Consider the following 25,539-nt stretch of genomic DNA (forward strand, 5'->3'; position numbering starts at 1 on the left):
ACAGAGTTTATTTGTGGGTTAGTACAAGACAAACAGCAGAGGCAGCAGCTCCCCCACCCACCCCCTCTGCTCCTGGCCAAATGGGGAGATTGCTGGGACCCTGACCCCTCCCCAATGCATGGCCGGATGCCACCAAGGTCCTCTGCGGCAGTTAATGCCAGGGCCTGGGGTGGGGGAGAGGCTGGTGGGGGAAGGGATCAGGTCTGGCAGCCGCAGTACAGCTGCCCAAAGAGGAGCCCTCCTCCCTCCCTTCTGCCACTGGCATGAAGGTCACGCGCCTGCGGAGATCCACGCATCCCTCATAAATAGACACCTTGCACTCATGCAGAACACACACGCACCGTGCACCAGGGCAAGCCAAGCGCTGTGAGGCTGGCAGAGGCCAGGGGCACAGCTGGCACGGAGGGTCCAGGTGGGCAGGCAGGTGCCCCTCTCTCCTGCCTGGAGCTCATGGCGTCTGGGACCCCTGGTGCTTGGGTTGGAGAGTCCCCAGCAGGGCCTGGATGCCCTTCCTAACCGTGGAGCCCACGCGGCGAGCCACGGAGTCAGCAGGAGGGGCCGGGAGGCAGGAGCTGCCGGTGGACTGGGGTCGCGCATCCAAGCATTTCTGGTAGCGAAGCTGAAAAGGAGGGATGAGCGGGTGACAGGGCATCGGTGCCAATATGGGCATCTGGGGCACAGGATCCTCCCAGCCATGCCCTGCGATCTGGCCTTCTACAGCAGGGCACGGATGGACTGTGGGAGGTTAGGCACTGGTGGGACGGACTGCTCGGTGGGGGGTGCAGGAATGGCCAGCCAGCAGATTTCACAGAGCTGGCAAAGTCAGCTTTTGGCAACGTGGCAGAGCCTCTGCTAAGCGGGGGGGGGGAGGGAGGAGGAGGAGGAGGAACAGGAGCGCCTCAAACTCACCATGCAAGCGGCCTGAACGGCTTCGCTCAGCCCCGCAGCGTTGGGCTCGCACCAGATCATGTGGCAGGAGAAGCTGCTGGCAGCCGCAGCCATAATGAAGGCAAAGGAGCGGGCGTCCTTCCCGATGCCCATGAAGGAGAGGAAGCGCACGCGGCACTCGCACAGCACGGTGTCAGTCTGCAGGGAAGGCGGGAGTCGGGACAGACCCACAGAGCAGGAGCTGCCTGCTCTGGCCCCTCCCAGGGCTTCCCCATCCCTGACTCTCAAGAGCTCATCCCCAGCTGCCCCCGCCAAGCACGCCCTTACCTGCTGATGGGTGAGGGTGAGGGTGGCTGGTGCCACGCTGAATTGAGCGGGTGCCCACTGCTCCTTGCTGCCAGATGCCAGGGCCGCCTCCAGGGCGCTGTTGATGACCTCCATGCCTGGAGAAGCAAAGGCAGGAACGGCGTCACCAGGGCAGGCGAGGGGCCAAAGCTTGTGATTAAGCCCGGTCCTGATGGGAAAAGCAGCAAGGCAGGGTCCCGGGGGCCCCAACAGCAGCTAAGCCAGGATGATGGTTCCGGTTTTTGGGATCCGCTGGGGGTGAGGGAGAAGCAGAGCATCTCCACCCGGGCTGGCCTGGGCCCTTCACCCTTGACCCTCCCTTTCAGAGTCATGCCTTTGGGGAAGCCAAGAAGGTCAAAGATCCTGGCAATTCAGCAGAAAGAGCCCCCCTCCCCAAGGTGGCCGTGTCTAGGGAGGGTGGGAGGAAGGGAGGGACATGCAACCCAGGGGCTGATGAGCGCCCAGACACGGGGAAGGGGCGGAGGAAGCCGAGGAGGGTCTCCTTGGTCATAATAGCAGGACAACTGTCGAAGAAAGGATAGGTCCTTTAGAGCAGGGGTCCTCAACCCCCCCCCCAGGCTGTGGACCGGGACCGGCCCATAGCCTGTTGGGAACTGGGCCACGCAAGCAGCGGGCAAGCATGCAAAGCCACTGCCGCCTGCTGCTGCCCCGAGTGCCAGAAAGGTTGGGGGCCGCTGCATTTTGGGGTCTCATGAGGAGGTGGTCAAGATGAAATTGGTCAAGGTTGCCACCCTTCCTGCTTTCCACTGCCGGTCCCCTGGGATGCCGCCTCTCGGGGTCTCTGCCCCACCTCTCCCCACGCCTCTCTTACCCACAGGCTTGGCCACGGAAATGCTCCCCAGGTAGTAAACCTGGAATTTCTGGACTGATTCACTTTTGGGTGCCGGAAACTCAACTGGAGAAAAGAAAGAGGGAGCAAAGGGCAGTCCGCAGGGAGTTCTCGATTTACAACGGATTAGCAACCGTTCAAAATCATGAGAGACAACCCCCCCCCGTTTCAAAGTTCCAATGTCACATCTCCCCCCCCCCCCCCACCATGGTCACACGAGCGCTTTCTGGACGCTTCCTTCTAGTGACTAGTGGGTTCACTTAATGACCCCTGCAGTCATTTTACGATTGCCACAATGAGTCATAAAATCAGGTCAGTTGCATGATGGCTCACTCTGTGACTGTCACAACTCACACCCTTAATTGACAAGCTCAATAACGGTTGTAAGCCGAGGACTTACCTGAACCTGAATGGCTGCCCTCCTGCCAAAAACCCCAGGGTGGGTGCAGGCTCTGAGGGACCCCCTGATGAGCCCCCTCCCTCCACACGAGAGCTTCGCACCCCACCTGCAGCCCAGGGACTGAAGGCAAGGAGCACCCCCAAGACCCCTCCCTCCCGGCCTTCCTGCCCTTCCCATCCCCTACCTTGGAAGGGGATTTCCACCATCTTGGACGGGTCCAGGGAGAGCCCCCTGAGCAAGCTTTGGGCGCTCTGCCGCTCTGTCGCAATCTAGAGGAGAGGAGCAGATCACCCCCAGTGGCCATCAGGCCGCCTCCACAATCCTGCAGGCCCCATGGCCTTAGGACGGGGGGGCGGGGGTGCAGTGGGTCTGAGGATGGTGCCTGACCCCAGAGGGAGGCTGCCTCTTGTGCCCACCTTCCCAGGAGCTGCGTGGGATGCTCCGGAGGAGGCGGGAGGGAGCGGGCCGAGCGCCAGAGATCCCCAAGGAAGAGGGGAGGGGGGGAGGGGGCGGGCCCTGACCTTGGAGCAGATTTCATGGAGGCTGGTGGCAATATTCTTAGCAGGGCTGTCGCACCGGAAGACATGGCACTTCAGCATCTGAGCCAACTGGTCTTGTGCCACGTAGGCAAACTCCCTGCAGGGGAGGCAGAGGGTCGGAAAGCAGGGCACGGGATGCCAGGTCAGTGCTGGGCAAAGCCTCTCCAGCGGGCAGGTGGGGAGGCTGCCAAGTGGGCGCCACGGATGGCCATTCCGATGTTCCTCCCATCAGAGGAAGCTGTAGCTGAGGGTGGAGGGGGGGTGCAGGGCTTACCTTTCCCTGGGTCCCGAGACGAAGCAAAGGAAGAGAAGGCCGGGCACCAGAGGATTAGCAGGGGGCAGGACAGCCTCCACTCCCCAGGCCACTGGTCCGATTATGACAGCCCCCTTTCTTCTCAAATAGAGCCCACAGTCACCCCCCCCACGGGCACCCATCAGTCGCTCAGCTTTCCTTTGACCAAGTGGAGGAGGGGGCAGCCAGCCAGTGGCAGCAGCAAGGCCCCAAGCAGAGGCCAGCTACACACACACACACACACACCCTGGACCTCGATTGGCCTTTGGGAAGACCTGCCCCCACTCCCCCTGCATCGAGTAGGATGTGTCCAGGAGGTCCCCAGGCCATACATGGGGAGCCTCTACCCCCACCCGAAACTAGAGGGGGTGGAACTCTCCTGCAGAGGTAGCCAAAGAAGTAGCTGGTTCAGACTGCAGATCTGCACAGCCCCCAGGCTGAGAGGAGACCCCAGCCTCACTGCTGGGCCAGCCTGAGAGGCAATAGAGGTCTTGGCACAACTAGTAGCCGATGTAGGCATGGCTTCCCCAGACACCCCACAAGGGGACATTTCTCCTGCGTGCAAGAGATGTAAGTGTGCAAAGGTGGCACTTTCCCAGGGGGCTCAGCCGCCACCGGCCTCCTGTGGAGCAGCAACAGCCAGGAGGAGGGCCAGCTGGGAGCTCACCTGGCCTGGGCAAAGGATCCTCCAGGGAAACCCCCACCCAGCAGCCCTCTGGCACCACGGCTGCCTACCTTCCACTGTCCCGTCCAACGCCCCAGACCCGGATGGCTGCAATGGGCAGGCAGTGCAGCTCCCTCCGCTCCTGGGGCTCCAGTAGCTTCAGCAGTTCCTTCTCCAGCACCAGCAGCATGGCCTTACCCTGGGGGGGATGGGGGGGAGCTGCCACTCGGTTCTCCCTCAGGCCCGTCAGGGCTCTCCTCCCTCAGCTGGCCCAGAGTCCCCAGAAGCCTAGCCCCCACCCCACCCGCCCATCTGGCTGCTCCCCTGGCCGCCCCACCAGCCGCTCACCTCCATCCAGGAGCCCCCCAGGGCCGGCTCCTGCCCGGCCAGCTGCCGGATGCAGTTGTTGACGGCCACTGCGCTCCTGCCGGGGGCCAGCTCCTCCTCGGCCATCTCCACCCAGCCCAGTGAGTGGACAGAGAAGCACTGTGGGAAGCAGTGAAGACGTGTGTGTCTGGGGATGCAAGGCTGAAGATCTCCCCTCCCCCGGGTGAAAGTGGCGGCAGAGGAAACCCAGGGGCAGCCCCGGGCATCGCCTAGGAGGGGGCACCAGGGGTCCCTCCCTGGAGCCTCCCCTCCTCAGGACCCTCTGCCAGGCAGCTGTGCCATTATTCGTGAAGGTTGGAGCATCTGGCCCAATTCCTGCTCCCTGAGGCTCTTGGATCCTCCCCATCCGGGGGTGGGAGTTGGACTGAGGAGGGCCTCCTCCTGCAAGGGGGTCAGAAGCCAGCCTGCCATCCTCGTGGCACCAGGCAGCTTTACCTTCGATCCCGGGGAAAGGCCCAGTAGCCCGGCTGCTTCCTCCCCTCCTGCTTCCAGGGAAGACCTGGAAGACAAACGGCCCAGGGTGCTATCGGTTGGGCTGCCTCTTCAACATGCTCCCCCAGCACCATCCAGGGGCCACCCGCAGCCCAGTCTCCTCAGGCCAAACCCCACATGCTGCAGCTTTGCAGACACAGCCTGATGCCCCCTAAGGGGGAACAAAAGAGACCTGGAGGCAGGATGGCTCTCCGCAAAGGACCCTCTCCAGCCTGGCAGTGCCCCAAACCCTCCTTCACATCCTTTCTCCCTCCCTCTGATGTGATTTGTCAGGAAGGTGCCAGGCGGTTTTTGATGCAGGGATGCTGGCGGGTGGGGACCAGCCCAGATTGGGGCTCCACAGGGTCTCTGAGCTATGCTGGACTCTCGAGGGAGAGCCTCTCCCAGGACCACAGCCACGAGACATGCCCACAAACACACTCACCGCATGACGGGAGATCCCAAGGCTGAGCTGGGCGGGCCCTCATCCGACTGAGACTCGGGGGTTGCCCCCTCCGGCGGAACCTCCTGGGGGAGGAAAGCCATGAGGAGCAGCTGAAGCCCCCTCCCTCGTGCCTCTGCACCCCCACAGCCCAGGCAGCCACTCACCTTCCAGAAGTCTGGATTAGGGGCTGGGTCTGTCTGCCCAAAGTCCATCCAGGTGTGCTGCAGGGAAGGAGCGGGGTGAACAGAGAGCCCTTCGCCCATGGACACCCCTTCCTACTTCCCTCCATGTGCACGTCCTGACACTCCCGCCCTCGTGGCTCTCCTGGGACCAAGCAGCCCTCCTCCAGCCGCCCCTGCTAGGCAGCCCAGCTCAGACCAAGCTGGCTCTCCACATCTCCCTTGCGCCAGCCCTTCCCCCAACCCCACCCACCCCACCCGGCTTCCAAGAAAGTCCTGCTGGCAGCCCCCTCCTGCTGCTCTGCTCTGCTCTGCTCTGCTCTGCTCTGCCCTGAGGGTGTAAAAAACCTGCCAATTTCTTTTATTCTTTTTTTTATTTATCATTTTACTCATACAGTATTTATCCTGCCTTGCTGTTATAAATATATTTCAGTTATTATAAATAATTCAAGGCAGCGAACATACCTAACACTCCTTCCTCCTCCTGTTTTCCCTACAACCACCACCCTGCGAGCTGGATTGGGCTGAGAGAAGGGGACTGGTCACCATCCACCCGGCCGGTTTTCATGCCCAAGGCAGAACTAGAACTCCCCATCTCCTGGTTTCTAGCCGGGGAGGGGGAGGGCCTTAATCACTAAACCAACTGCAGTGAGAGGGGAAGTGGGGGCTTCCCTGGGGCCGTTCCCTGCCAGGAGAGAGAAGAGCCCTTCAGCCACTGCCCCAGAGAGTCTCCGCCCGGCCTCAGGGCAACTGGTCTGGAAAGTACCCATCTTTCCCTGCCGGAAGGAACATGCCCAGCAGACCTGTGTGGGCAGATCCCTCTTGTGCTCAGTCCAGGCCTCCCCAGGAGCAGTGGACAAGCACAAGGACTGCACACACACACACACACACACACACACAACCATGAGTGGGAAGCACTCTCCCACCTTCAAGGCTTAGAGGAACCGCAGCGACTCTGCAGGAGGTTCCCAGTCAAACCCTCCTTCCCTCCGATAGCCACCAAGCGCCATATGCAGAGCTGCTTGGCTGGAGCGGGGGGGGGGAATGCCGCTGGAGGCCCTGACAGGCACCGAGGGGGAGGGGGGCTTGGAAGAGTGACACCAGAGGCTCCTAGCTGCGTGCACGCATACACACACACACACACATACACGCCCGACTGCTGCTCAGAGTAGAAAGCTTCTCAGGAGCCTCCCCCTTTGCAGAGAGGTCAGCAAAGGCTCCCCTTGGAATGAGGCTACCGGAGTGGAAATACAGGCTCCCATGGCCTGGCTGTGTTCACACAACCACCCCTGGCAGCTGCCAGGCAAAGCCCCTCCTCCCAGTCAAAGGAAGAGCCCTCACAGGTAGCCCTGCTTGCTGGCGGGAGCCCCCTCCCACCCACCCCCCTTCTCCAGGGCACTCAGTGCCTGCCATCCTGTATCTGGTGCCCAGTCCTGCCCTCTTGAGCACCAGTCCTGGGGTAACCTTTCAACTACTGGAAGGGGCTGCTATGACCCAGAGTCACCTGTTTGGTCTAGTGGCTAAGGTACTAGGCCAATCACCAGGAGACTGGGAGTTCTAGTCCCGCCTCAGGCATGAAAGTCAACCAGCTGGGTAACTTTGGGCCAGTCAGTTTCTCCCAATGCACCTCACAAGGTGGTGGTGGTGGGGGGGGAATAAAAGGAGGAAGGAGTATGTTTGCTGCCTTGAGTTATTTATAATAAATAATAAGGGCTGGATAAAAATAAAAACTAACTAAATAAGTAAGTAAACCGTTGGCTGCTTTGGAGGCCCTTCTTGATGTCTCCTGGCCCCTTTGGCCCAACCCCTTGGACACCCAAGGCCAGGGATCTGATGAGGGGCCCTTGTGCCAGAAAGGAGCCAAGCCCCCTAGCCTTTTACCTGGGTCTCCCGGGTGGGGGTGTTTCCTGCCGAGTCGCCCCTCCCACTGCACAAGGGAGGCTCCCATTGGGTGGTGCCTGTTGGAATGTGCCAGTAGTAGGTGCCGGACGTGTCTTGAACCCGCATCCATCCCGCTGGGAGGTCAGAGTCTGTCTCCAGGGAGTTACACAGCCAGAAGGAATCTGGTAAAAGAAGGAGCGAGGTAGGCTGGGGTGGGGGTCCGCAGTGGGGTCCCCGATAAGGCATCTCCCGGGACGGGCATGGCTGCAAAGCAACCATCCCTTGACACTCCTGCCACCCCATGGAGGAGGGGATGCCATTCCTGTCACCCCATGGTGGGGGTGGGGAGGCCAGAGGGAGGGAGCGAAGGCGAGTCTCCTGGCCGTTTAGCTCAGCCCAGCCTGGGAAGAAACGTTTCAAGGCACCCCTGCAGGGAGCCTTGAGCCTCAAGGCCGGGAGATTCTGCCTTGGCCCCGGGACTGACATGAAAGAGCCTTCCTGGACCCTGCTTCTTGCCATGACACACAGCTCCCCCACCCCCCCACGTGGATACATGCCTGCCCGTGTCAAAGGCCCAGGCTTAATTGTGCCAAGGCAGCGTTGGCACGAGGCTCTTCCAGGGCCACAAGGTGCTCCAAGCACTGCTGCCCCAGGCAGGGCCGGGGATCATGGACTCGGTGGCTGTTGCCCCAACCCTCCCACTCCCAGCGTGACTGGACCCCAAACTGTCCATCAGCCAGGGCAGCTGGGGAGGAACCAGGCAGGGGACCCCTCTCAACTCCCCCTGCCAGCCCTGGTCCATCCCCACAGGCGGCAGAGGGACCCCTGGCTCCTGCCGGAAATCCCGCCAGGTCTCCCCACACCAAGCCCAGCCCTCCATACTGACCCCCAAAGGGCGCCCGAGAGCCTGCCAGTCTCCCCAACTCTGCCTCCTCTTCAGCAACTCTGGTCTGCAGTGGGCAGGCAGACAAGAGCCCCCAGCCTCCTTAGTCACCCCCACTCCCCTCCCCAGCAGAAAAGCCACAATCCCCTCCCACCCCAAAGGCAAAGGCCAGCTGACAGTCATGTTTCCCTGGGAGAGGGGCAAAACCAAGGCAAGAGGGGCTGAGTCACAAGAAAGGGAGGGAAGGAGGGAGGGATTTTGTCCCCTAAGCGCCCCCCTCCATTCTGTTGCTGATGGAACCTCCCCTCGCAGCCCCTGCTTCCTCTCTGCACCCAGGATAAGACAGAAAGACAAATTAAAAGTACAATCATTCCATTAGGTCGTCCTTAATTTCCCTTTAACTCCCCCCACCTGCCAAGCTCCTTACCTCCTTCCCCTGGCCTCCCCAGTTCCACCTAGCCCTCCCGCCCCACTACTCAGCGGCTCCCCCACCCCACCCCAAGAATAAGGCCAGCTGCAGCACAGTCAGCCGGTGATCCTTTACTGGTAGCAACAGACAGGAGCTATTCTTGCAGCCTGACATAAATAAATGCTTCACAGACTTCAACCCAGGATAATTAAAATAGCTGGCCCTCCCCCACCCTCTGCAGCCCCAGGGCCCACCAGCGTCTTGCCAGTCCACGTCGCTCAGCCCACTCCCCGTCCAGCCCGAAAGCCCTCTTTCCTCTTCCAAGGCAAAGTGCATTTCGCTAGGCAAGCAGCAGCAACCAGGCTCCCCCAGGGCTAAGAGGAACGGAGGGAGGGGGTAAAAAGCCTCCTCTCCCGTGGGAGGCTGCTGGAGACAGCCACAGCTGCAGGGGGCAGGATCAGAGAGGAGCATCCCAGGGCTGGTTGCTGGGCACTGGGCAGTCCCTGGGGCTGAGGGGTGGGAGCTGTGCCAGGCACCTGCTGACATCACTGCTCCCCCAGGGGCCTTCGGAGCCTAGCTGAGCCAGCGCAGGAGCAATACCACCAATTGACGGGGGGGGGGGAGAAGGGGAGCATATTAGAAAGCAGCCCCAAGCTGCCTAGCACCACCCCCCAACCCAGAACCTCTGCGCTTGCCCTCTTAAAATTTCCCAAATATCAGTTTCAACATGCAGGAAAGAGGGGGCCAGAGGTGATTCCCCCCACATTCCCTCCCATGTGACTTGTCCAAGCCACCTGGTTCTGCTTGGCACAGACAAGTGGCAGTGTGCCTCTCTGCCTTTGGGCTCCCCTCCAGCAAGCCACTGATGGTCCCTCCTACCATCTGCTGTGCTTTCCCACCCACCCCACCCCAGTCACCTACCGGCTTCATCCAGGGAGCTGCCGGTCGGACTGCCCTGGCTGAGCGTGGCCCAGCTGGAATCTTCGTCACTGGCTGTGCTGTTGCGAGTGGCAAAGAGGAGGCTGGCACTGCGGCCTTGCTCCCCTCGAGGCAGTGCCCGCTCCGAGCTCTGCTCTGACTCAGTCACAGGCTCACTCTGGACCGGGGTGGAGCCTTCCTCCTCCTCCTCCTCCTCTTCCTCCTCCTCTTCGTCTTCTTCTTCCTCCTCAGCCTCTGGGTCCTCCGCTCGGCCCTTGCCCTCCTGCCCCGTCAGAGGGACCAGTAGCGCGCTCAGCTCCTTGCTGGGAAGGCTCAGTTCATTGCGGTTCTGGTCGCGGCCACGCTCCACCGCCTGCCGCAGCTGGTTCTGCCCTTCCTTCCTCCACTTGCTGTTGGAGGGCTCCTCCGTGGAGGGCGGCAGCCCCAAGATGCTCTGCAGCTCCCCGCAGCTGTAGGCGCACCGCCCCTTGTGTGGCAGAACCGCCCCCCCCCGGCGGGGCTACCAAGGCCAGGCTCAGGCCCAGGCAGCCGTTGTCGTTGGCCAGGCTGCTCCGCTTGCTCAGCGAGCTGGACATGGTCTGGGCGCTGGGGAAGACTGGTGGGCAGGGGAGGAAGCGACCCGTCATGAGAGAGCAACCCGCATGAGTCCCCGACTCCCATGCACCCCCTCACCACTCTCCTTGGGGGGAAGGGGTCCCTCAAGGCCAGCAGGGTCCTGGTTAGGGCTGGCTTTGATTGGTAAGTATAGCCTGCCATGTAGAGAAAGGATCTAATCTGGTCACCCAACTAAAGTGTTTGGGTGGGCCCAGCTTGGCCTTCCGTTGTTGGAATGAAAGCGGGAGACCGATTTTTGAAGCGGGTCAGAGATCAGAGGCAGGAACAGTCTTGAGGTCCAGAAAACCCCCTCCATCCACCCCGTCCTCAGTGCCAAAGTTCTGGACTGCTTCTCACAAGCCCCCCATCCCTGCCCCCCAAGTCAAGACCTGACTCCTGCAAGACCTCACCAGGTGCTTACCAATCCTGGGCCAGAGGAAGAGAAGCGCAGCTACATGCCTCGGGGGGACCCGGGGGGGGCAGTCCAAGGAAGGCTGGGCAACATTCAGCTCCTGGGGGCAACACAGAAAGGCAGGGGTCAGTCCACCCCGGCAGCCCTAGGACAGAGGAGCGGCTGGAGGGGCTCAGCTGGACCAGGCTGGGCCCCTCCTGGTCTGGTCTCCTGAGTCTCTTCTGGGCAGTCAGATGTCGCTGAGGGCTGGTGTGGGGGGGCTTATTTGTTCCCTTCCCCTGGCAGTTGGAGGGAAACTCTTAGATGGACCCAATCCGACTCCAGGCCCTCCAAAGTGCCACCTCTTAAGGGCAGCCTCCTGGGTGGGGATGAGACCCATTTTGCCTTGCCGTGGCCCACAGGAGGCCGGGTGGGGGAGGGGGGCTTTCCAGCAGAACCAGAAGCCTGCTCTGGTCTTGCCCTTTTCCCCTGGGAGGCCCCAGCAGAGAAGCAGCAGGGAGCCTACGAGTCATCCCTGGGCCACTCTGGTTCCCCGGGTAAGCAGTTCAGGTTAGTGGCTGTGGCGTCATCCTACGCTGTGGCCCATCAGCCCAGCCCTGGCTGGCTGGCCCCCTCCTCCCAAGGGCCAAACTGAAGCTTTTGGGGGACAGGAGATGCTGCCAGGGACCCTCTCAGCCTGGCTTCCCTCTCCGACCCAGAAGCAACATGGAGCCTTTGAGATGGACCCCCTTGGCAGTCAATGCCCCAGGGGGGTCTATGACAATCCTCCACGGCTGACTCGCCAGGGCCAACTTGCTGCGGGACAAGACTTACATTAATATCAAAGAAATGGTGGAATAGAATCATTAAAGAAACGGTGCAAAAGGATGGAAAAATGAAATGTGAATGGCAAAAATTAAAATATTTTTTGATTTATTTTAAATAATTAAATTGAATTGTTCAATTGTCCTCTGGCGAGTTGGCCCATTCCAGCCCCACCGGTGCAGCTGATCCCCTTTGATTATTTGGGTTGCCTTGGCTTCCTCCGGCTTCCTTGCAACCTGTTCTAGGCACGCCAACCGGAACCACCCTCAATGCCCCCGACTGGCCCTGGAGAAGGTGCCGCTTCCTTGAGCCCCTGGGAGGGCCTGCAGCCCGCTCCCCCAGGAAGGGCTGGGCTCCTCCCTGAACTCTGGCCGGCTCCTTTGCGCCGTCGGGCCTGGGGCTCAGAGAGGCCATCTGGACAGGCCTGGGGCGCTCGCCGGCCCCACCTAGCCCCCCCCCGGGCCACCCACCCCCGGCCTGCGTGAAGGGGCACCCGAAGCCCCGGAACCCTCTGCCCGCCCCGCTGACAGGGTCGCCAAGAGCGCGGCCGCCGCGGGCATCGCGTCCTCCCGGCCAGGCCGCCCCTTGCGGCGAGGTGGCCGGGCGGGACCGGGGAGACTCTGGCCGCGGCTCGCCTGGTCCGGCGGCGGGGAGGACGTTGCCGGAGCTCGGCCGGCTCGAGGCTCAGCCCCGGCGGGCGCTCCGGAGACTTCGCGGCCCCCGCCTCCCTGCCCGGGTACCTGCAGCTGCAGCGCCGCTCTCGGAAGGCTGGCGATGGCGGCGGGGTGGGGGTGGGGGTGGGGGTGGGGGGGGGTCGGGGGAGGCGTCGTTTCCGCTTCCGAGACCGAGCAGCCCCTCCCGGCGGGGGCGAGGGGCGGCTGGCCCGGCGGGGGCGAGGTGCCGGCAGCCCCGGGCAGGGAGGCGCCGCTGTCCTCAGCACCTTCCGCGGGATCCGCCGTTGCCGCCCGGGGCCGGAGGGAGGGCGGCGGCTGCGGACCGGCAGCGGGCGCCCGAAGGCGGATCTCCAGCCCAGCCCGGGCCGGGCGCTGAGCCTGGGCGAGGCCGGAGAGCCGGGCCGGAGGAGCCTCCCCGGAGGCCAACGCCTGCTTTCTTTGCCCGCATAAGCAAACCTCCGCCAAGCCCCCGTCGGCCTGCTTCCCCTCGGGGGCTGCCAGCTCCCTGGCTCCGGGTCTCGGCCAGCAGGCAGGCGGGGCTGACCTTCCAAAGGCAGAAGGCCGGGCGCTGCGGGCCCTGCACCCCCAGGAAAGAAAGGGCCGCAGCGGGAGGAGGGGAAATCCTGGGCTTAGACTCAGAGGACCTTGGAGGACGGCTAGTAGTCCAACCCTTATAGCATCCTGGTCACATGAATGTTGAATTTTAAAAACCTCCAGCGATGGGAGGCAAATTGTTCGGTCAGGAAAGTCCTCCTTTTGGATTTGTCTTTGAGGATCTTCCACCCGTTGCTTCTTGTCCCACCCTCAGGTGCTTTGGAGACTAGGTCGACCCCCTTTTCTCTGTGACAGCCCCTCAAGTACTGGAAGACTGCCATCATATCACCCATTCAGAATAACAGAGTTGGAAGGGACCTGGGAGGTCATCTAGTCCAACCCCCTGCTCAAGCAGGAGACTCTAGATCATTTCTAACAAGTGGCTGTCCAGGCTCTTCTTCAAAGCCTCCAGAGATGAAGCACCCACAACTTCTGAAGGCAACTTCTGTTCCATCGGTTGATTGCTCTCACTGTCAGAAAATGTCTCCAAGGTTGAATCTCTCCTCCTTCAGTTTCCATCCTTTATTCCTTGTCTGGCTTCGGGTACCTTGGAAAATAGGTTGCCCCACTCTTCTCTGTGGCAGCCCCTCAAATATTGGAACATTGCCATCATGTCGTCGGAATGCTATTTGATATATTTTTTCTTATTGATAAGCTTTAAGTAAAATTACAGCATAAAACATTGTTTTAAATGTGCTATGGATAATGGATATAGCAAGATATATGTCAATCTATTGTATCTAATAAACTATAATGAAAAGGTATTTGGCTGTAAATATATAGAACTGTGTCCAAATATGTATTCCATAATGAATAGAAATTCCTCAAATATCCCTTTATTAATTTTTAGAATTTATTTGGCACCAGCATTTATAGCCTATTGTCTTGAATAGTTAAACCTGCAACAAGAGCTGTAGTAAATTCAAAACTTTCTACATGCTAAATTCTTCATTGCTGGCACAATCTTTTCTTTTTCTCTGGAGGCAGAGACTCAACCTCTAGAGAAGAATTCTAAGACAATGAAAATCCTTCTGTGTTTAGGCTAGAGCCACTAGACATACCCAGTGCCTTCAACCATTCACTGTATGTTTTAGCCTCCAGATCCTCCATCATCTTGGTTTTCTGCTCTCTCTCTAGGATCTTTTTTCTGTCCTCGTGATTAGAATTCCAAGTGTGACCTCACCAGTGCAGGAACAAAGGGGTACTGTCACTTCACATGAACTTGAGGCTGTCCCTCTGTTGATGCAGCCCAGGACTGGGTTGGCTTTTTTGGCTGCTGCAGCACACTGCTGGCTGATACTTAAGTGGTGGTGTGCTTGGACTCTCGCAGTTGCTGTTGAGCCTGGCAGTGCCTCTTCAGGGCCTGGTTTTTTGCTTGCTTGCTTGTTTTTTGCCCAAGTGGCAGGACCTGACTTCTCTCACTACTGAGCTGCATCTTGTTGGTTAGGGCCAATGCTCAAGTCTGTCAAGATCCTTGTGAATCTTGAGCCCATCTTTCACAGGGATAGCAAACCCCAATTCTAATCCTGGGATGTAAACCATCCGATCTTGGTGATTGGAACTCATCTAAAGTGCACAGGTGTTTTCTTACCGTTTTGCCTATTTTGACCTGCTTTCCTGTTTTGTCTCCAACAATTTTGGTAGGTTGGGCTATTTTTTTCCTTTTGTGTAAAAACAGGTTCAAAGAAGAAATTAAGCAGTTCTGCTTTCTCCCTGCTGCTTGTCACCTTCTTGCCATCTTCCTCCAGTAGCAAACCATTTCCTTGATTTTCTTCTTATTCCTTACATGTGGAAAAACTTCATTATTTTGGGCATTTGTTGCAAGTTTCAGCTCATTGTGTGTTTTAGCTTTCCTGAAACCCTCTTTGTAGATTTGGGCTATCTGCTGATATTTTGTTCTAGTTATGGACACCTCATTCCAGTTTTTACACTTGTCCTTTTTATCCCTCATTTTGTCAGAGCACTCTTTATGCAACCATTCTGATCTTATTTATTTATTTATTTATCAAATTTCTATATCGCCCTACTCCCGGAGGACTCAGGGAGGGCGGTGAACAGCCAAGATAAAATACAGATAATACAAATATTAAAAATCCCTTAAAATTATTAAATATTTTGGCCGAAACACAGATTAAAACACCCAATTTATAAAATCAAACAAATTAAAAATTTAAAAGAGGAGAGTTAGGCCAGGCCAGCCTGCTGAAATAAAAAAGTTTTGAGAGCACGACGAAACGTGCGCAGGACATCTTGTCTGATGTCCTTTTTTTGGGCCTTCATTTCTCATTTTTCAGTTTCTCAAGCATCTTGGAATTGTTTTACCCTTTAGGATTTCTGTCAACGGAATCTTTTCTATTCCCCCCTTAAGTTTGTTGAAGTCAGTCAGCTCTCTTAATGTCTAAAGTCTGACATTGTTACCTGTGCCTGTATTATGGTGAATTCTAGTATACATGGTCACCCTCCCCCAAAGTTCTTGTGACTTCCACCTCTTCTATCATTTCATCTCTGTTAGTAAGAATTAAGTTGAGTGTAGCTCACTCCCTGGTTCCTCTCTCTACCTTTTGGGTAACAAGAGTTGTCAGCCAGGCAGGTCAGGAGCCTGTTTGGTCTCCTACTTGCTGCAGAGTTTGTTTCCCAGCTGATGTCAGGACAAAGTCCCCCATTGCTGGAGTGGCATGTTTCTTGCAGCACCTCATTTAACCGTATAGCAAAAGGTCCATCTATTTCCTCTGCCTGGTTGGGTGGCTTGTGCTATATACATTACTCACCCTGATGCATTCAAGGCTTCAGGTCGCCGCCCCCCCCCCTTCCAGGTTTGGGAAAGCAAGTTATGTCCCTGGTCGCACTGGGGCAAGGACACAGGAGTGGCACTCGTTCCTGCAGGCAATGAAGGTACCTGTTCTGTGCCACTCTAGCTGCTGCTATACATGATGGACAGCCAGCCCGCCCACCCACCCATCACCCAGGGTCTCTAGAGGCCTACTGCACAAGGCCAGGGGGCTCCCCTGGGGCCACATACCAATAAAGGAGCACCGTTGGTGAAGGGGAGGTAGGCTGCCTACAGCAACTACTATGGAGCAAACAATGAAACTTTTGAAAATGCCCACCTAGGGCTTAAAATGGGCATCTTGGCAGGAGAGAAGAAATGTGTGCGACAGAGAAAGGCAGGAGTTTAGTTGCTGAGGAAATATTGCAAATTATAAAACAATAAAATAGCAATTTATGCTCCAAATGAAAACCAAAGTGACTTTTATGGAAGACTACACAATAAAGAAACTGAAATGGATTATGACAACATATGCATGATGGGAGATTTTAATGGAATTGTGGAGGAAAATTGGGACTACAAAACGAATAAAGCAACAAAGCACAGTAGGAAAATATTGCCAAAGTCCTTTTTTAAGATGATGGAGGAAATGAATATGAAAGATATATGGAGAGAAAGAAATAAAGGAAAGAAACAATATACATTTTATTCAGACAGACATTTATCGTGGTCTAGGTTAGACATGATATGGTCAACAATGGAATTGTTGAATATAGAACATGTGGAAATAAAAACTAATTTATGGGCGGATCATAACCCGGTGATGATAACTTGGAAAAGACAAAAAAGAAGAGCTAGATGGACTTTAAATAATACAATATTAAAAGAGCAAGAGTTTGTGCAGAAGATGGGAAAAAAACAATAAAATTATTAGCACTGTTAATGTTTTATATACTTAGAATAAGACCATGTTTGAATTAAAAATCTATAAAAAGGCCTGAAGTTGGTCCTTCATTTAGTCCTTCACGGGAAAACAAAAGAGAAGCAGCAGAGTGGGGTTTCTGCCTCAGACGCCAGGCTGTGACTGGGCAGGAGGGCTCAGGCATGACACATCTGGGAGGTCTGCATGCCAGGCTCTAACCCAGGTGGTAGGCCTCCAAATCCTGGGTCAACGTGAGGTGGCTGTGGGTGCCACTCAGAGTCCTTTGCAACCACGACTGCTATGATGCTCTGAAGCTCTGAGGGGTTAAGAGGGCAAGCATCAAAGCATCCTGGGTCCCAAGTGCAGCGAGGAAGAGGCTCAACAGGCGGGCAGGGGCAGGGCACCAGCAAGAGGAGCAATGCAACAGCCCCCATCTTATACCACTTTGCACCACCTCTTCCCCAAGATTGTGTAAGTACGATGCCATGTGTAAGAGAGAACTAGAAGGGAGACAAGGCTGCCATCCCAGATCATAGCTGGGTCCCCACCCCCAGCCTGCAGCAGCGCCCTCTTTCCCCAGCACTGGCAAAGGGGCTCAGGTCTTGTGCAGCTGCCAATCTCCTCCAGCATCCATGGGCTCCTGTGCCAGAGTCCATGCCTGCCAATAAACACCCCCCCCCCGCAGTTTAACCCTTGCTCTTCTGGCTGGGCGTCTCCTAGTCCAGTGAAAGAGAAGCAGGGGCTGCCCTGAAGGTTCCAAGGAGGGGGCATAGAAGTCGCTACCTGTCCCAGAGCAGAGGGGCTGCCTCTGGGGCTCTGCTCAGGCCAGGGCCAGGGCCAAGGCTGCAAGGCAGGGCGGGTATCTCCTTTCAACAGGGCCAAATGGACAAAAGCAGCTGGGCACCGACCAGCCAAGCAGGGCAAACTCCGGAGCCTTTAGAGCAGTGGTTCTCAACCTTCCTAATGCCGCGACCCTTTAATACAGTTCCTCATGTTGTGATAACCCCCAACCATAAAATTATTCCTAAAACCATTGAAAATGTTTTCAGATGGTCTTAGGCGACCCCTGTGAAAGGGTCGTTCGACCCCCAAAGGGGTCCCAACCCACAGGTTGAGAACCACTGCTTTAGAGCATGCAGGCCCCCCTTCCTTGGATGGGGAGAGGGCCTTAAAAAGAGACAAGACAGAGCCAAATAAATAGGACTCCTCCCTCCCAGGAAGAGAGAGGGGACAGAGGCCCATCGAGCACAGGCTGTTTGAAGGGTTGGGATTCAAGGTGCCTCCACCTGACGGCTCCTGCAAAGCCACCAACAGGCAGAAAACCAGGTGGGAAACCCCTAAGAGAAGGCATGAAAGTCACCTCCACATTCTCTCCAGAACACCACCTATCCACCCGCCCCACACAGAGAATCTGGAGGGGGTCCAGGAGGCCCAAGGCAAAACCTCTGAGCACGTGGCTCAGGTGGGCGGGGCCAAGATAAATTGGGGATTTATCAGGGAGGCAACAGGTACCAGCAGGTGCACAGTCCAGGTGGAAGCTTGCAAGAGCCAGGCTGACAGGTAAGGCTAAGACAGACACCCCCCCCCAGCCCAAGCCCCAGCTGTGGCATCTCTGAGGCCATTAGCAGGGAACTGGGCAGGCAGAATCCCAGGGAAAGACCTGAGAGGGGGAAGGTCAGAAAGGGGAGGCTCCCTGCCCCAGGGGGATCCACATTTGGCTCCCTTGCCCTTAAGGAGAGGGCTTTGGGTTATGAGCAAACTGTTCATTGCCCCCACCCCTACCCAATGAGATCTTGACCCACCAGGCCAGACTATTTATCCATGGGACTGCATGCTGGTGGGCGGACATGCTGACCAAGGTGAAAACCCTGTTTCTTCTCAGCCACCTTGACAAAGTTTTGAACTCCCCCTTCCCTGGGAACCGGCCCTGCCCCTCTTCCCCCATGCCCGGCTGACCCCTGGCAGCGCTTGGCCAAGGATTCAGGAGGTGAGCCAGGCCCTCGATGCCCTTGGCGATCTCACAGCACAGGCTGGGAGGGCGGGCCCCTCCTCCTCCTCCTCCTCCTCCTCCTCCTCTTGCGGCCGACTGGAGGGCAGCACAAGGGCAGAGAGTCCTGAGGATGAGTCCTGCCCAGCTTCCCAAGAGAGCCACAGCCTGGGCCAGACGGGCCCCTCCAACCTCTTCTCTGGCCCTGGAGAAGGCAGAGTTGCTGTGAGGATCACCAGCCTGGATCACCCAGAGAATGAGCTCAATTCAGCTAGACTTGCCTGTGGCTTGTGCTCTTTGGGGGGTAGGGCTCATCAATGAAGTAATAACTAGCCACCTGTTTCCATTTAAGCCTGGGGAGGCTTCCCTTCGGGTTGAATGCAGAAAATTAAACGTTTTTGGGAGATATGTCACACGAGGCAGGAAGGGGGGGGGGGAGGGGGCTTGCCTACCTCTTCCCTTTCTGCCTCTTTTCCACCCAGCCACCCACCCCACCTTATCCCCCATGGGGCCCTGAGGCCAAACCTCCAAGAATTCGGTCACTTCTTAACGCACTTCCCAGAACTTCAACTAGTCTCATCCACTACCTGGTCTGCTCCTTTCTGACCAGGGGCCGGTCTAGGGTTACTCTGCCACCACGGACCCCTCCAAAGCCCCTTGGCCCAGGCCTTCCACAGTCAACCAAAGAAGCCAGGAAAATCCCTCCGTGGGCCACTCAGACCCTCCCCACACGAGGCCGGGCAGGAAGGAGCGAGACCCGCAGTACTGGCTGCCTGGCTGGAGGGTCAGCAACGCTGCCTCGGGAAGGTGGCGGGGGTCCCAGGCTCCGACCCCTCGTCTCGCAAGCCCCCTCAGCCCTCCCGCCTCTCCTTGCAGGACGCGGCATGGCGCTCTTCTCCCAGTGCCTGGAGCCGGTGGGCTTCCTGCAATCGCTGCGCTCGCTGGCCCTGGGGGTCGTGTCCCACCTGCAGGGCTCGGCCACCGCCGAGGAGCTGGCTTTCGTGCGCAGAGAGGTGGAGCTGCTGGAGCGCGAGCTGGCGGCAGGCCCCGGGCTGTTGGAAGACGGCGGGCTGGACGCCTGCGAGGACTGCGTGGCCGCCGCCTTCGGACAGCTGTGCCTGGCGGTGCGGGCAGCGGCCTCCGCCGCGCCGCTGGAGACCGAGCTCTTCGCTCAGGGCTGCGTGCGGGACCAGCTGGAGCGCCGCCTGCTGGTCGTGTGGCGCCGCCTGCAGGGCAACGCCGTGCTCACCCTGCAGCGCCCCCTGCTGGAGCAGGCCGTGCAGCGTCACCGCCCGCGCCGTCCGCAGATGGCGCTCTTCTGCCAGAAGCTGAACGCCGTGCTGGGCGCCGGGCTGCTGTGCCTGCTGTGCCAGGCGGGGCTGGCCAAGCGCGATCCGGCGCTGCTGCTGGGCGTCTGGGACCAGCGCGTGGCTGCGCTGCACAAGCTCATGAAGGAGGCGCTGGCCCAGTGCAAGGGCTACTTCCGCCAGCAGGCCCAGGAGGACGTGGAGCGCGCCCTCGAGCAGGCGGCGCCTCCCGACCCGGCTCAGCTGGCCGCCTCGCTCCTGCGCCAGCTGGAGCAGAACTACGACTGGCTCTGCTGGGCCGTGATGGCCTGGCGGGCGGAGGGCGAGGCGGAGGGCGAGGCGGGCAGTGGGGAGGTGCTGGCCCAGGGCAGCTTCGTGACGGCGCGGGCCGCCGCGGGGCTCCGCCTGGTGGCCTGCTACCGGGAGAGCCCCTCCGCCCTGGACAGGGCTCGCACCAACCAGCTGATCGGCGAGCTGGAGTGGAAGCTGCCCAACCCGCCACCCGAGGTCTACGCCAGTCTGGAGGCCGAGCCGGCCCGCGCCCGCGGCTACCTGGCCCGCCGCATGCTGCAGAAGCTGGCCGAAGGGCTGGGGCCCGGCGTCACCCTCCTGGTGGTGCCAGGAAAGCTGGAAATGAAGAGCAGCTTCCCGCTGGCCGCCAGCCTCCTGCATGAGTACCACCACCGCCTGGCCTCGGGCACCGTCTGCATTTTCGCCTAAGCCCACGAAGCGGCCCCGGCTGGCTAACAGCCGAGTTAAACGGCCTGCAATAAAAGCCTCTTCTACCGAACCGGACTCGTTTTGCCCTTCCTGCGCCCCCGTCCCCTCTGAGCCGATGACAGCTGCGCCCAGGGGAGGGAGGGACGGCCTTCGGCACCATCTTGGTCAAGCCCCCCCTCCTCCCCCACTCCTGCTGGTCTGCAGCGATCCCTGCCGAGGGGCCGTCACACACACACACACACAAACGAAGCAGCATTGACACCACGGCTGAGACGAGGTTTATTGAGGGTTGTCTCCAGGGTGGTGCCCTCCCCGGGGAGGAGGCTTGGGAGCCCCGGAGGGAGAGCAGCGGAAAAAGGCGGCTGCCGTGTTCTGGGCTGGCGCCGGGACGGTAGCAGCACTGAGCTGGGCCACGTCCTGGTACTGGTGGAAGTCAGCCCCCACGAACAGGAAGACCCCCTTGGTGGTGCAGATGGCGCTGTCCACGCGGGGATGGGGAAGGAGCCGTGGTGGTCCTGGGCGACGAGGACTCTGCTGCAGGTCAATCGGTTGGAGGCGATTTCCTGGGAGGGAGGGGTTATGTGGTCAGAGGGGGCCTTGATCTGGGATGCCAGGCTGGGTGGGGTTGGCCATCAACAGAGACGGTCCTCTTGTCTTCCCCTGACTTTCATGCCCCCCTTCCATGTCTCCAAAGCCGCCTTCACTCATCTGTTTCCTCTCTGCACAACTTCCTTGAATGCACATACCCATCTAAAATATGGATGGGATCTGGCTCAGCCCCAAGAGTGATTTCCAGGGCTTGCACCTCCCTGTTACTGCCAGGTGTTTCCCGAGTGAAGGGAACAGTTTCAGATCAATACCTGGCAGCGGGGGCCTCTTCACCTGCCTTTTGGGTTAGGACTAGAGTTAAGGTTGTTTTTGTGTTTGTGTTTTGTGTTCCTTCTCTAGCCCATCAGGGGTCTAAGCCACTTGCAACACAAATCTCAGATTGCTTTGGAATTTAAGTGGCATCAGGGCCTAGCTAGAGCAAGAAGGCATGTCCCTGGGAGGGGTTGCCCTCTGAGCCCCCTTACCAAGAAAAGTGACCATCCACCCCCTCTTGGTTGCACACCTTGGATGATGTAGAGCACTGAGGAGTGAGGGCAAGTGAAGGCAGCGTCTGCTTGGGACACACCCAGCTCCTCCATGAGGGGCCGGGGATAGCCCTCCACCCGGCTGTAGCCATGCTCAGATCTATAGATGGTAACCTGGGAGTCCTGCAGGGAGGGGGGAGAGAAAGGTCAGTCGCTGAGCCTCAGATGCCCCCCCATCCCAGTTGACCTCCGAAACTGACATCCCCAGGATGCTCTGCTTGCTGCTCCATGTTTCGGTTTGTTCTGTGGCTCTGGTGGTGACCCACCGCTTGCTTATCCACCCCAAAGGGAGCACCCTGCGATGGGGCAGAGCCCCGGATCTCTTGAAGGATGCCAAAGCCCAGCCTCCCTCGGTAGCTCACCTGGATGAAGTAGAGCTTGTCTGCCCAGCTGAAGGCAGCGTCCACCACCCCCTCCAGCCCTGGCCAGGTGTGGTTCAAAAGCCAAGCATGCAGCCCATCTCGCACAGAGTCCACCCGGAAGTAGTGACCGCCTGAGTGCAGGAGGAGAGCCGACAGCAGTTGGAGGCCCCACCAGCCCTCAGCTGAGGTGCTCCCAGGACGAGGCACCCCAGCCCAACCCTCCCCTGGAAGCAGAGATACGCCACCTCATGCCCTCTGGCCGGACCACACAGCACCTGGACCAGTGGGGCGCCCTTAACTCCCAGCCAGTTTAGCTTAGAGGTAACTCAGGGCCATAGTCCAAATTCACCCACCTCCTCCACTACACTCCCTGGCTGAGCTGCCCTTTGCAGCACACAACATTTCCCCTGCCTGCCGCCACCACCACCACCCTGGCCTGCTTGCTTACCACGAAAGGCATAGATGCGACCAGGATCGTCAGAGGAGAAGGCCGGGAAAGGACGCCCACTGCAGGCGTCGAGGATGCCCCAGAGCGTGGCGTTCCTCCGGGACTCCCTCCCGTGGCCTGTCGGGGTGCAGGGGAAGGCAGTGAGGCAGAGGCCACCACTTGGTTCCTAGCCAGGAAGAGCAACAACCCCCCCACCCGCCTCCTTCAGGGACCAGGGCTGAGCCCCACGACTTTGCCCTCCCTGGCACCAAAGTTTTCCTGCGTCCCTCTCTTGCAGGCCAGCCGCCTGTCCTGGGCTCAGCTGCGTCTTTCCCAGCAGCCACAAGGTGACCTACCTCTGCCAGGGCAGCGCATGAAGTAGTCCCGGGCATCCCGCGGGTAGTGGGGTGGCACATCACCCCGCAGTGGATCAAAGCGCAGGAAGCGGATGCCTTGGAAGCAGTAGTAGCGCTCCAGCCAGCGCACAGCCGCGGTGCAGTTGGAGACTGCTGGCCAGGCACGTGGCTTCACTGCCTTTGTACGCAGGTCATAGGTAAATGCCTTTGGGCCTGCAGGCAAATGGTGGGTGGGTCAGTGCAGGAGGAGGCCGGGATGGGAGCCCAGGAGAAGGGCTGCAGCAGCCACCAGAGCAAAGGAGCAAACGGCTTCCTCCACCGGGCAAGGCACAGAGACCTGCCTTGGACCCTCGAGCGAGGGAGCCTTTCTTACCCTTGAAGAAGACGATGGTCTCAGACGGGCATTCCTTTGGATGGCATTCCACAGCTGCGTCGAGGTCGGCTGGGATGCCCGGGAACTCCTGCTCAATCAGCTTGGGGTAGCCAAGTCTCAGCCTCCCTTCATGGTACATCCAGACCCTCTTGCCCTGCGAGGGGATGCAAGACTGCCATTTTGCACAGCCTCCTCAACCGCCCATCCGTGCCCCTGGACGCACCTCTGCCCGAGCCAGCCAACCCCTCCCTGTCACAGCCTTCCCTCCCTGGCTGCCCCAGCTGCCCCTCCAAAGCTCGCCTGCGAGTCGGCAGCACCTGGAAGAGCAAAACATTGTCGTGAAGGCCGTCTGGATGGTCATGGTAGTGGATCCGCAGGGCTGCGTCGACAGGGCCTTGGATCTCAGGCCAGGAGTCCTCTATGGGCTCCGCAGCACCCGTGAAGCCCTTCCAGACTGAAGAGCCTTTGAAGAAGACCATGGTGCCCATCTCATCCAGCGTGACGGCGTCAAAGCCCTCCTCATCCGCACAGCGCTGTATTAACTCTGGACGGAAGAGTGGAGGTAGCAGTCAGTGACACACCCACCCTGCAGTGATGGTCCCCTCAGCAGGAGCCCCTCCCAACCTGTTCTGCTGAGGAGGATCATTTCCACAGCAGCGCCCCCCCCCCCCCAGGAGACTTCTCTGGCTGAGGGTGAAAGTCAGAGGGACCGAAGCTCCCTCCTCCCAGCCCCAGTTCTTCTGGCCATTCCTTAGTGCTCTCCTGGTTGAAAACTTCAGGGTGGGTGCAGTGGGCTTCCCAGGGAAAAATTCTGCCCTTCCCCTATCCCTCAGGGAAGGAGAGGGAGATTTGGGGCGAGCAGGCTTTCCCAGGTGGGATCCCAGCAAAGAGCAGCTTGCAGGCTCTGCTTCTGCCCAGAGGGCAGCCCACCTACCAGTGCTGTTGGCTGGAGGCTCCGAGCCCAGGTGGTGCCAGGCGCCGACTGTCTTGTTGCCATGGCCGCCGTGTCCCCTGCCAGAGAAATCCCCCCCTCCTGTTAGCATTTGGCTTGTCAGGGCATCCCCTCTCACAATCAAAGGGCCAAAAGGGTTCCCCAATTAGATCTGTCTTAAGGCCCCCACTATTCAGAGAAAATGGATGGCCCCCTGAGCACCAAGGCAGAGAGCCCAGCCTCCAGCCTCTTCCAAGGACTGGGCTTGTCCTCCCCATGCCCTCCCCCGTGCCCTCCTGGTCCACAGCCACTCACAAGGGGTGGGTGCCCACCAGCGCCAGGGCCCAGCTGAGGCAGAGAGCTGCAGAGAGGCCACCCATGTTGCTGCACTGCCAGGCCAGCCCTGGTGCCCGGCCTCTTATATCAGGGCAGCTGGATGTTTCCCAACTGGGGAAAGCACCCAGCACGTTGCTTAAGCTGGGCCACCCCTTTAACCCCTTGCACCCTGTCATGGCTGCTACTCCCTAGAGCAGTGGTTCTCAACCTGTGGGTCGGGACCCCTTTGGGGGTCGAATGACCCTTTCACAGGGGTCGCCTAAGACCATCGGAAAACACATATTTTCAATGGTTTTAGGCAGGGTGGATTTGATTTAAATCGAGTTGATTTAAATCACAATTTAAATCACAATTTAAATCACTAATAAAAAGGCTTGATTTAAATCAACTCGATTTAAATCATAATTTTTAAAGAGCAACTGTCATCTCTGCTACTCCTTTGACCCACTGTTGACTCACCGATAGTCCCAGTGTGGCAGAATATACAGCCTCATGCTACATAACTAAGCTCCATTTCATGCTGAATAAACGAAATTATTTATGTATCTTAAATAGAAAACTATCTTACGATAGATTTTTACCCCAAAAGTTTTTTATTAATATAAATTCGATAAAAATCAAAAAAATCCTATTTAAATCAAAAAAATCCAATTTAAATAAAAAAAATTGATTTTTTTGATTTTTTTAAAAAAATCATTGATTTTTATCCACCCTGGTTTTAGGAATAATTTTATTGTTGGGGGTCACCACAACATGAGGAACTGTATTAAAGGGTCGCAGCTTTAGGAAGGTTGGGAACCACTGCCCTAGAGGGCAGTACAGCCCCCCAAACACACACCTTCACCCCACTCCAGACTAAACAGCTGAGTTGGATCTGCTGCTAAAATCAATGCCACACCCCCAGGAATCAGTTCCCACCACCACCACCAGAAAAAGATCAGCCTGGCTCCTGGGAATCTCTCAATGGCCTGGGTGAAGTTCAGCCGCCGTCGCCCCCCCCGCCCCCATCCTGAGACACCCCAGTGCTACTACAGAAGCAGATGCAGAACCTTGGGGGGAGGCAGCTGTGGGGGGAGGCCCAGGGGTATCCTTGGGCTCATTGAGTGGGAGGTCTAAAGGAGGGGAAAGACGCCTTGCCTGCTCCCTTCCCCAACCGGCCCAGCTGGCCCCGGGCAAGAGCCGGACGGACAGGCTCTGCATATCTGCTCTGTGTACTCTGTGGACAAGAGCCCAGGCTCAGGAATGCCCCTGCTGCCTCTCCCACCTCC

General features: G+C 58.4%; 2 protein-coding genes across 2 annotated transcripts; both read right to left on the bottom strand.

The window, feature by feature from the left end:
• Positions 1 to 12,165, bottom strand: APBB1 (amyloid beta precursor protein binding family B member 1). The gene is given in 16 exon segments (XM_070943092.1): positions 1 to 619; positions 910 to 1,086; positions 1,216 to 1,331; positions 2,066 to 2,149; positions 2,668 to 2,752; positions 3,005 to 3,119; positions 4,050 to 4,177; positions 4,327 to 4,464; positions 4,801 to 4,864; positions 5,282 to 5,364; positions 5,446 to 5,502; positions 7,342 to 7,523; positions 9,555 to 10,062; positions 10,064 to 10,167; positions 10,588 to 10,678; positions 12,123 to 12,165. Coding segments are annotated over 14 exon segments (1,992 nt in total). The 5' UTR covers positions 10,148 to 10,167; positions 10,588 to 10,678; positions 12,123 to 12,165; the 3' UTR covers positions 1 to 448.
• Positions 12,166 to 20,608: 8,443 nt separating this feature from the next.
• On the bottom strand, positions 20,609 to 24,315 carry HPX (hemopexin). The gene is made up of 9 exons (XM_070943093.1): positions 24,251 to 24,315; positions 23,939 to 24,015; positions 23,322 to 23,548; positions 23,005 to 23,158; positions 22,632 to 22,844; positions 22,297 to 22,413; positions 21,849 to 21,979; positions 21,465 to 21,609; positions 20,609 to 20,916 (listed from the first exon to the last, which is right to left on the bottom strand). The coding sequence occupies exons 1-9, from the start codon at positions 24,313 to 24,315 to the stop codon at positions 20,633 to 20,635; spliced, it is 1,413 nt and encodes a 470-aa protein (XP_070799194.1). The 3' UTR covers positions 20,609 to 20,632.
• Between the last annotated feature and the right edge of the window lie 1,224 nt (positions 24,316 to 25,539).

The sequence above is a fragment of the Pituophis catenifer genome, unplaced genomic scaffold (assembly GCF_029215685.1).
Source record: "Pituophis catenifer annectens isolate HBS135680 unplaced genomic scaffold, rPitCat1.0.hap2 SCAF_4, whole genome shotgun sequence".
Lineage (NCBI taxonomy): Eukaryota > Metazoa > Chordata > Lepidosauria > Squamata > Colubridae > Pituophis > Pituophis catenifer.

Coding starts and splice junctions, on each gene's coding strand:
- HPX (XM_070943093.1), bottom strand. CDS start 24,315: ATGGGTGGCCTCTCTGCAGCTCTCTGCCTCAGCTGGGCCCTGGCGCTG. Junction 22,414..22,631: donor CATGCGCTGCCCTGGCAGAG/GTAGGTCACCTT, acceptor GCACCCCGACAG/GCCACGGGAGGGAGTCCCGG. Junction 20,917..21,464: donor AGTGCTCTACATCATCCAAG/GTGTGCAACCAA, acceptor CCTCCCTCCCAG/GAAATCGCCTCCAACCGATT.